At 54.6% G+C, this 10,167-nt stretch overlaps 1 protein-coding gene across 1 annotated transcript in view; it reads left to right on the top strand.

Moving 5' to 3' along the window:
• The window catches only part of PPM1M (protein phosphatase, Mg2+/Mn2+ dependent 1M), a 14,598-nt gene continuing 4,431 nt past the window's right edge, over positions 1 to 10,167 (top strand). Inside the window, exons 1-9 of the mRNA XM_075939443.1 lie at positions 1 to 309; positions 3,845 to 3,968; positions 4,700 to 4,954; positions 5,319 to 5,431; positions 6,240 to 6,324; positions 6,996 to 7,114; positions 8,042 to 8,105; positions 9,272 to 9,379; positions 9,902 to 10,050. Coding sequence (XP_075795558.1) covers positions 80 to 309; positions 3,845 to 3,968; positions 4,700 to 4,954; positions 5,319 to 5,431; positions 6,240 to 6,324; positions 6,996 to 7,114; positions 8,042 to 8,105; positions 9,272 to 9,379; positions 9,902 to 10,050 — 1,247 coding nt within the window. The 5' untranslated portion in view covers positions 1 to 79. The remainder of the gene's footprint in view (positions 310 to 3,844; positions 3,969 to 4,699; positions 4,955 to 5,318; positions 5,432 to 6,239; positions 6,325 to 6,995; positions 7,115 to 8,041; positions 8,106 to 9,271; positions 9,380 to 9,901; positions 10,051 to 10,167) is intronic.

Raw genomic sequence — 10,167 nt, forward strand, 5'->3', positions numbered from 1 at the left:
GGGCAGGGGGGTGAGTCACAGCCCCGGAGCCTCCTTAGCCTCCAGCGCGGCCCGGCCGCCAGTGCGGCGCGGCTCCCCCATGTCTTCGCGCTGGTTCCAGAAGCGCTGGGCGCGCGGCGCCCCGGGACCCTCCGCCCCGCCAGCCGCAGCCAGCCCGGGGCGCGGGGCGGCGCAGCAGCCGGCGGCCTCGCCCTACAGGCGGCCCAAGTTCCTCCGCGGAGCCGGCGTCGGGGAGAGCCCGGCGGGCCGGCGGCCGGTGCGCTGCGCGCCGCGGGACAGGCCGCTGCAGTGGGAGACGGGCTACGCGGAGTGAGTCCCCCGGCGCGGGCTGCCTGGCGGGCGGGGGCGGCGACACGAGGTGGGAGCCGCAGGGCCCAGCTGCTTTCCCGGGGGGGAGGGGAAATGCCCGCCCGATGCCCGGCAGGCCGCGCCAGGGCTGGAGCCGCCGCTGCGCTGCTTGCGCCCGCTCTCCCCGCCCGCAGAGCGAGGGTCGGACTTGCTGCCCCACCGCCGCAAGGGCCAGTCCCCGCGGGTGGGGCGAGACGCGCTTTCCGCCTCTGCCAGGGGGAGGCCTCCTGGGGGCCGCGGGACCGAGCCGGGGGGAGGAGAGCTGCTGGCCGCCGGGCCGCGCTTGGAAAGGGCTGCGAGTTACCTGCGGCTGGGGCAAGGGCAGTGTCGGAAAACGTGCGGGGCCAGCGAGCCCGAGCTCCCCCCGCCAGCAGAGGCAAAGGGTCTCGCCGCGGCCATGTCAACAAGTGCCAGGACTGCTGCGCACCGGCCCCCGGGGACCGAGGCTGGACTCCCCCGCGCCCAGCTGCAGAGGCGGAGACCAGAGAGCTGCTGGGAGGCCAGGGCTGGACCCCTGGCTCAGCGGGGGCATTAGCGGTGAGCGCCAGGCCAATGCAGTGAGGGTGGCACAGTACGGATCCCATCGCGGGGGAAAGCCCGCAGCATTTAGTAGCACCCCACAGCTGCACAGGGGAGGAAGGGCACTTGAACCTGCATGGGAGGTTGTGAGCAGAAGGTAATTCACAGTTGGAGTTTGGCCAGGATGCCAGCGCAAGACCGGGCAGTGCACCCTCTGGCAGCAAAGAGCTCCTTAGGCTCTGGCTCCGGTGAGCAGGGAAGGGCAGTCCCTAGTGAAACACCAGCTGCTTTGTGTAGCACAGGGGGCTTTCCCTGGAGACTTCTTGGCCAAGCACTCAGTGATGCGTTGCTGGGGAGATTTGACACGATTAAAGGTTAAAGTTCCACTGCGGTAAGTGAGAGAGAAGGCAAGGGCTCAGCCCAGCTGGCGATGTAAAGTCAGGCAAACTGGGCACTGGTGAATGGCAAGCAGGCAGCCTCTCGGGTGCCAGGATCCATGTACCTCCTAGAGCAATGTCAGCACCCTTGAACTGCACTCAAATCAACAGAACACTGCAGTGGGGGATCCAACTTTGCTTACTCATGCATTTCCTACAGGCCTTTCCTTCACTGTCATGGCTCTTCGACTCTTGGAGACAAACCCGCAGTTGCTGTAAATCCACTGGTGTAAATCCATATTTGCTTAGGGTTAGGGTTAGTGGAGCTACACCTGCTCCAGTCTGCTGAGAATCTGGCCCTTCCTTCTAAATGCTCCTCCCTGACAGCGTTGTTTATCCTGGGTTGCACAAGGTCTGTAAGAAACCTTAAAAGTTGGAGGAAACTGGTCAGGCGAGGCTCTCCAGAGTAATTCCTTGTGTTGGGACAGGTGGGGCAGGCTGAGCTGGGAAGAGGTGGCAGCCAGGCTTGTGGAAGAATTCGAATGATGCAAATGCACACTTGAGAGAAATCAGTGAGGTGCCCGCTGTGCCAGCCAGGACTGGGGCAGCCTCCCAGAAAAGAGTCAAGTGAATGTTTGGGCTTTGGCTGCTTTTTTACGGCCTGTGTTAGCAGCTGCTCACTTCATCCCGGACCAAGGAAGGGCCACGTTCTCTGGCCCACTCTACAGTATGAAAGGAGTAGAAACCTCCCTTGAGGAGTCCCCTGGTGTGGGCAGGAACCCAGAATATGAAGCGCTGGTGGAACCAGCTCCTGTGCCCCTTTCTCAGTGTAGGGGGTATGTCTGGAATAGGAAAACATGACAGGCAGAAAAGGGGAATGGCAGGAGCACAGTGCTTCTTGGGGCCCCGGTCAGCTGACACTTCAGAGCAGCCCCCAGGAGCCAGGACCAGAGCTAAAAATCAAGGGTCTTTGCTGTCTGCCCCCGCTGCCCCAGATCTATGCAGAGACTCTGGCCTGAAGTGTCTGGATGGTGTGGACAGCCTGTCCCGCGCTGTAGAAAAGTAGTACAGGTTTAAAAGTAGTAAAACTGGCTTGCCAGCTCACAGCCAACAAGATTCCAGTCGTCCTGTGCTATGACTGTATTGTTGGGCCGCGTTTCCATGTCTGAACAGAGCAACTTACAAAAGCAGCCTCAAACCCTTTACTTCATGGGCTCCAGCTCTGTGCTGCCCCGGGCACCCTTGGGTGCCAGTTGTACTTGCATTACAGCTGCTTTGTGCTGCCAGAGTGATGCCAGGCAGTGTAACACAAACATGTGCATGGGAATACCAGCTAGACTGTGGAGTTGGAGGACACACTTCCACACTGGGAAAAATGCAAGTAAAATCATTGTGATGTGGGGACGCCGCCATGGCACAAGTCCTGGCATAGGTACTGGAATTGCAGCTGCCAGAAATGCCCATGCTCCTGGCACCAATAGCAGAGGGTCACACAGAGTGAGACACTGCTGCACACACAATAGATTATCAGTCTGTTCTGTATCTCTGATCACTTGCTGACATTTATGCTCTGAATAAGAAGCTTTCTCCCTTCCGGTTCAGCTGCTTCCTCGCTCCAGAAGCAACTGCCTACTGTCCCTGTAATGTGAATGGGGATGACAGAGGTTGAAAAGGCAGCAAGCATGGTCTAGTGGTCAACTGGACTGGGAGTTAGGAGATCTTGATTCCTTGCCCCACCTTTGTTTACTCCACCTTGATCAAGGTCTATGTTTCCAAGAGCCTGCACTGTTCTTGGGTGGCGAACTTGAGCCATCGTGAACCGGGTTTTCAGAGTTGCTGAGAGTCCACAATTGCATCTTCCTGTAATCAGAAAGGTGCACAGCCCAAGGGATCTCAAGTGGGGCACCCCAAAGTCAGGTGACACCTTTGAAAATGGAGGCATGCACCTTTTTGTGCCTCAGTTTCCCCATATGTAAATCAGCCTGGGAGGGGGGCTGGGAGGGTAAACTCATTGAATGTTTACAAAGCACTTTGGAACCCTGGAATGGAGTTCACTAAAGAACTGCAAAGTGCAATTTTTATATATATGGTCATTCAGGCTTTGTGCCAGAAAGCATGCTGGAACCATTGCATATGTACACGGCTGCACTGGCAAAACCAGCAGTGAATGTATGCAGTGACTAACATCACTGGTTTCTAATTCTCAAGACACCTCCATCTGCACCTCCTCAAAGGCATTTCAGAACCATGAGTCACTGTCCTCAAAAACACAAGACTAACATGAGCTTTAATTTAAAAAAAAAAAAAAAGTATTTGCCTTCTGGCAGTTGAGCCAGCGGGGATGTTTCCCGATTTTCTGGCCCCAGAAGGGCCAGAAATATACTTTAAAATATGCAAGCTGAGATTCTCACAATCCCATGACTCCAGGAGCTAGGATGTGAAAACCAAATGCCATCAGACTCATGAGAAAATCGTAAGAATTGGCAACGCTGCAAATACTATAATATTCCCCAGAGTCTCTTTACTCGAGTATCTGGGACCTAGCACTATGCCAGGTATTCATGGCATTTCCCAGTTAATTGGAGTGTTTGTCTCCTCAGAGTCATCAATGCAGAGAAATCAGAATTCAATGAGGACCAGGCCACATGCTGTCAGATAGCCATCAGGAGGAGGGGTACTGGTGAGGAGGAGGACCAGGACTGGTTGATTCTTTGCTCCAATCAGGTGAGTCTCTTGAGTTCTTTCTAATCTACCTGTATCTCATGTATGCACCTGTCTAGTCCCCCACTCTCCATGGAACCTGGCTGAGTTGTCTGATCCTTCATATGCAGGGCCAGACTAAGGAGTGGGCGAGCTGGGCAGCTGCCCGGGGCACCAGCCGCTGGGGGGAGCCTGATGGCAGCTGTAAGGTGCATGCCGCACGCCCGACAGGCTGCAGTGGCTGCCTGGGGGGGGGAGGGGCGCGTTAACCCCCACAGCACCCTCCCCCCCCCCCGTGGTGGCGGGGCCCTGCACAGCTAGGCACGGTGCGCCCGGGTGGCTCCGGGCTGCACACCAGCAGCGGTGGCCAGGCAGCGCATGCGCCGTGCACCCAGAGGCGGGCCTGTGCGCCCCGTGGGCAGGCTTGCGCATGTGCCGTGTGCCTGGGGGCAGGCTCACACACGCATCGTGCACCCAGGCCCCAGGGCGCCAAAATGGCTTGGGCCGGCTCTGTTCATATGCACCTGTTGGGATGAGCAGCCTTGCCTTGGGCTCCGCTCAGGTGGCCTGTTCCAGGCCCCTGAGAAAGCAATGGAAAGCCTCCCCTTGACTTCTGTGGGTTTTGGATTCGGCACTGAAGGAGGATGTCTGAAAGAGCAGGGCTGTGTATATAAAACCTATAGGCAGAAGTTTCAGGCTGTGCTCTAGCTACTTGCACAGAGCCCTTCTCACCTTCACTGTTCTTCTCCCACTAGTATCTGACTGGCTATTACTGGGCTCTCTTTGATGGCCACGGTGGCCCAGATGCAGCAATAATTGCCTCCAACTACTTGCATTACTGCATCAAGCAGAAGCTGGAGGAGGTGGTGGAAGCCATCACTGAAGCCCAGCCCCCCATGCACCTAAGCGGCTGCTGCATTTGCCCCAGCGACCCCCAGTTCGTGGAGGAAAAGCAAATCCGGCAGGAAGATGTGGTCACTGCAGCGCTGGAGAGCGCCTTCCAGGAATGTGTGAGTGATCCTTCCGTTGGGACCCTGAGAACCACGCCACTGTGGCTCCTCCCACACTTGGGAGGCATTCAAGGGTATACAGGAGGTAGGTGCCCAGCTCCTGTGGGCTTTCAGTTGGGAGCCTTGAAAATCTCCCCCTCAACCTGCTACAGCACCCTCGAGTATCCAGCAGGTCTGAGATCTGTAATGTACTAGGGCCCTGGCGTACGCTGGCAGCTGCTCCTGGGATGTGCCAGGGCAGTATCTCCATTCCCCTCTATCATTTTATCAGTTCTCCAGGGACTGCCTGGCCTGGATTTAGGCTGCTGCTGCCCTTCTGAGCGCCACAGAGCAGGTCACTAACTGAAGCTGTTCATGCCAACAGGACGAAGCGATTGGTCAGGAGATGAAGGCGACGAGTCAGTCAGGAGGCTGCACTGCGCTGGCTGCCCTCTACCTACAGGGAAAGCTCTACGTGGCCAATGCTGGGGACAGCCGGTGAGTTCAGATCCCAGCTCCTGGTGGATTTTTGCAGCAGGCTTTGCAGTGGGGACTCAGAGTGGGTACATGCTGGCTTCTGGGGGGCTGAGCACCCCCATTAGTGGGTAAGTGGGCAGTCCCTCGAGAGCTCCCTTGCACCCACAACGTGAATGAGGATTTGGCCAGCCAGAACGGCGGTATCCAACGCACAGAGCATTGGGCTGTTAGACATGAAAAGGAGCAACCAAGCCAACAGGGCCCACTGGCTTTATTGGTTCTAGATCCATTAAGCTCCACCTAATACCACTTCCAGCTGGGCCAGTGTGACATAAGCAGTGCATCTGTCCCTTCTCCCCACCTGGGGGTGCTGTGCTTTCAAATACAGGGCAGGGGAGGATTTTAGAGTCTCTTCGGCCCCTGTTATTTATTGCTTTCTCCAGCCACGTTGTGCCAGTCTTAAACTGACCAGGCCAAACTGGGCACTGGTGTAAGAATGCAATGGCAGTGAAATTAAGGGAGTGACATCAGCACTGAATTAAGCCAGCTGTGTCCATCTGCCCAGCCACCAAATTCAACCCAGCTGTAACTTTGGCCTGAGTGGATTTGTGCTTTCTGACATGGATGATGAATTGGGCAGCCGGTGTCCTGGTGGGTACCTGACCTTGTGGAACAAAACAGGTGGGACATAAGGAAGGAAAGAGCAGAGTGCAACTGTATGGCGGGTACTAACTCAGAGGAGGAGAACTGTAAAGAAAGAGCAAATTCAAGATAAGAAAGCATTTTCCTGATGGCTATCGGCTTAAAATCTTCCTTCTTTGCCATGCAGGGCAATCCTTGTTCAGAGACAGAGCATACTGCCCCTGAGCAGCGAGTTCACGCCCGAGACAGAGAGGCAGAGAATCCAGCAGCTGGTGAGTGATGCCTTCTTCTAGCCGGCCTGCGTGTACTGTAACGATCAACTTATGTGCCTGCAAGATGGTACGCATGAGTCAGTGCCCTTCCCCCGCAACTGCCTTGTCAGTACCCCAGCACCAAAGCTCCTTTTAACATCATGGATCTTGTCCAGGGTGTCAAACACATCAGTTGCGCGGCGCTGCCTCTTCTGTGCAGGGGCACTGGTAATGCAGTATGGCCAGATTCTGAAGGATGCCATCACCTAACACTAGCTCCAGGGAGTGGTAGATGGAGCTCATGTTATGTCAGCTTGCACTTCAGCAATAGTAAATACCACCCAGGAAGGTGAGGGTATGAATTTCAGGTACTCCAGAGCCCCAGGAGGAGTGATGGCAGCTGAGCTACAGCCGATCACAGCAAATAACACTGCTACTTACCCCTTCATGTTCTCCATAAGCAGATCCCAAGTATCTGGAGCTTAAGTGTTGTCATTCCTGTTCTCCTGTAGGGGGAACCGAGGCAGAGAGATGATGCAAAGTGTCTAAAATCACTCAGCCTGTCCGTGACAGAGCTGGGATCAGAGCACATCCCTTTTGCTGACCTCCAGCCCTGGGTTCCATCCTCATATCCAGGGCTGCCATTGTACTCAACGCCTGAGGTAACAGTTCCCTTTGGATTCCTTCTGTAGGCCTTTCTCTACCCCAAGCTCCTGGCAGACGAGTTCACCCGGTTTGAGTTTCCGAGGAGACTGAAAGGCGATGACGTAGGCCAGAAGGTCCTGTACCGGGATTACTCCATGACTGGCTGGTGAGTCTCCGAGGTGGAGAGATATCGTAACTGCACCCCTACGTGAGCTCACTTCTGGCAGCGAGGTGGCGTGGTCTCAGGAAGGGGAGGCGCTGGCACAACCCCTCATCTTGCATGCTGCTTGTGAGGAGACAGTGAATTAAGCCCTAGCAACAGGAATTGGACTGACACCCTGGAGCCCTGTCTCCACTATGAAAGTGCAAGCTGCCCTGCCACTGCATCACCTCATCTGCCCAGGGGCAACTTGCCTCGGGGAAGGAGTTTACAGTCCATGCATGTTAAGTTCTGGACACCTTCACTGAGTGTCAATAAGGGAGACTTGAGTGGGGCAGAATCCCAGCCACCAATTCGTGTTGTCACTGCATAGCCGCCAGATGGCAATATGCTTAGGACCGGCTGATTCCCACGTCTCCTCTCGGCCCCTTTCCCTGCCCTGAGTACGGTGGTGTGTTTGTACTGGCCACAAGGATGAAGAGACACCCCTGAATTCAGTGTCTCGGGGCAGGGCTGTTGCTTCACAGGAGGCTGTTTGCCAGCCATTAGCAAGCCTGCTGTTCTTGTCTGGCTACGAGAGAGCAGCCATGGGTGCAGCAGAAAAGGCTTTCTGCACCTTATTGTCCCAGGTGTTTGGCCAGGAAGCCATCTTGGTGCAGCACCAGTGGTGAGTAGTGATAAGGGAAGGGTCTGGGTCTGCCCCTGAGGAAGTAGACCAAGCCTCAAGAGAGCTAGGGTCAAGTACCAGCTCAGTCAGAGTCCCCGTATGAGCTCAGCCGCACCTCTAGTCTCTCTGTGCTGAGTCCCACGCAGTTTGCAAGGACAAGGTCACTGTTGTTGCGAGCGGCTCGTACACCAGGTGATGGGCTCCACAGAAAAGACTAAGGAAATGAAATGAAATGCCAGGCTGAGGCTGTATTCTGTTTATTCTAGGGGATACAAGACAGTGGAGAAAGCTGACCTCAAGTATCCTCTTATCCACGGCCATGGGAAGCAGGTACCTAAATGCTCTACAGACCCTAAGCGCTGGGAGGGCAAGAGCCTGCAAGTGGCCAGAACAGGGGCTCAGCTGGTTTAATTACAAGCAATGTTTGAGAGAAGCCCTTGAAACCCTTCCGCAACAGACACCAGTCCCCCATACACAGAGCTCCCAGGCAAGCCCCATCAGTCTGCATTGCCCACTGTAGGGTGTTCTACGCCCTGCTAGGGGCATGACTGGGCATGCTGTTGCTCTGAGGTTAAGGACTCAGCACAGTGCAAAGAGGGAGCAGATAGTTAGGTGGTTATCAAGGCTACCTCGAGTTGCAATTAACGACAGCAAAACTTTTGGAAGTGACATGAAGCATCTTGCTTGAGACCTGTGTGTGGTTCTTGCACTTTCCTCTGAAGCATCTGCTGCTGGCCACTGGCAGGGACAGGCCACTGCACTTGATGGTCTATGGGTTGGATCCAGCCAGGCACAGCCTGTTTTCCTACATTAACTGGGAAACTAGATGCTCATTTTCAGCACTGACCTTCACACACAAGCACCTCAGAATTCAGCATTAACACTTTGAGGCAGGGCTACACAAGGGTGTCTTGCTGCCCCTGCCTTCAAACAGAATTGATTCCTATCATCCACCATGATCACCCCACTCTGTGTGGGGCATAGGAATCTGGGGAAGGATCCCGGTTATTTGTGGGTGGTTATTGTGTCTAGCAAGTACATGCATCTCTGGGGAGGATTTTGTTACCTCAGCCTCATGCTATAGCAGTCCAGCTGCTAGCTCCTTGCAGTGCCTTACAGTGCTTCAGATTTACCAGGCTCTCCGGCAGGAACAGGACTAGAACCTACCTTTGTAAGCAACCCTTACCTTTAGTTCCCTCCAAATCAAAGGAAGTTGCAGCTCCAGGTATCCCTGAGCCTGGAACCCAGCCCTGCTCCAGCAGGCTGAATTTCCATAGCACCCCTACACCTATGGTCCAAACAGAGATCGAATGTCAGTGAAAAACATTTGCTGCCTCTGACTTTTTGGTCACATGGGGCCAGGCCAAATAAGACTGTTTCAAGAGTTCTCTTCTCTGCCATTGGTCCCACATCTGGGAAGAGGCACAGAGCTGCCTACAGCCCCCTCAGAGCACTGAGTTCTATGTTGCTCTGAGAGCCGGCTTGTTCCATTCCAGACGCGCTTGCTGGGGACCCTGGCTGTTTCACGAGGGCTGGGGGATCATCAGCTGAAAGTTATTGACACGGATGTTCAAGTCAAACCATTCCTCTCCTGCATCCCACAGGTGAGTGTTGTCACAGTGAACATAGGCATTTAGCTGCCCAAACTAGGCATCCTCCTCTAACAGCAGGACTCCACCTAGCCTTAGTCCTCACTCAGCATTGGTTTGCCAACTGCACAGCTTCCAGCAGGCACTTAATTCAACAGCATTGGGTGAGGGGGGCAAGGCTCAGATATATTGGTCTGTTTTCAGTGATGCAGTCATCCACCTTTTATAACAGTCCTCTAGAACAGTGCCTGTGCCCCAGCTTGTTGTAAACCAAAGGAAAGTTGTTTAGTTTAGGATTCAAATGCTCTTCTGGCTTCTTGAACCTAGTGGAAGAGGCCCAACCTCACAGACAGCCCCTGGCCTTGTGCCTTTATGTGGTTTGTTAAGCAGGACCCCCCTTTTGCAGGGAAATCAAAGAAAGATAGGGTTGGCTTACATTTTTGAAGCCAGACACACTAGAGGACACAAAGAATACCATTTGCTGTGTATTCGATAGCAAAGTAAATCACTAAATAAATTAGTCACTCTATTCTCTAGGTGAAAGTGTTTGACTTTGCTGTGCATAACATTAAAGAAGATGATGTCGTTATCATGGCAACTGATGGCCTTTGGGACACACTGTCCAATGAAGAGTTGGCCCAGATGGTCAGAAGCTTTCTTGACGAAAACAGAACCGACCCATACAGGTAGCACTGATCTTTTCCAGCTGTTACGACTCTCTGGGGCTGGCATGGAGATGAGGGGTGGCTTCCATTTCACATCGCCTTGGCTGTGGGACTGCTCGTGCTCACACTGAAGAGAGC

This window comes from Pelodiscus sinensis, chromosome 11, assembly GCF_049634645.1.
Source record: "Pelodiscus sinensis isolate JC-2024 chromosome 11, ASM4963464v1, whole genome shotgun sequence".
Classification (NCBI taxonomy): Eukaryota; Metazoa; Chordata; order Testudines; family Trionychidae; genus Pelodiscus; species Pelodiscus sinensis.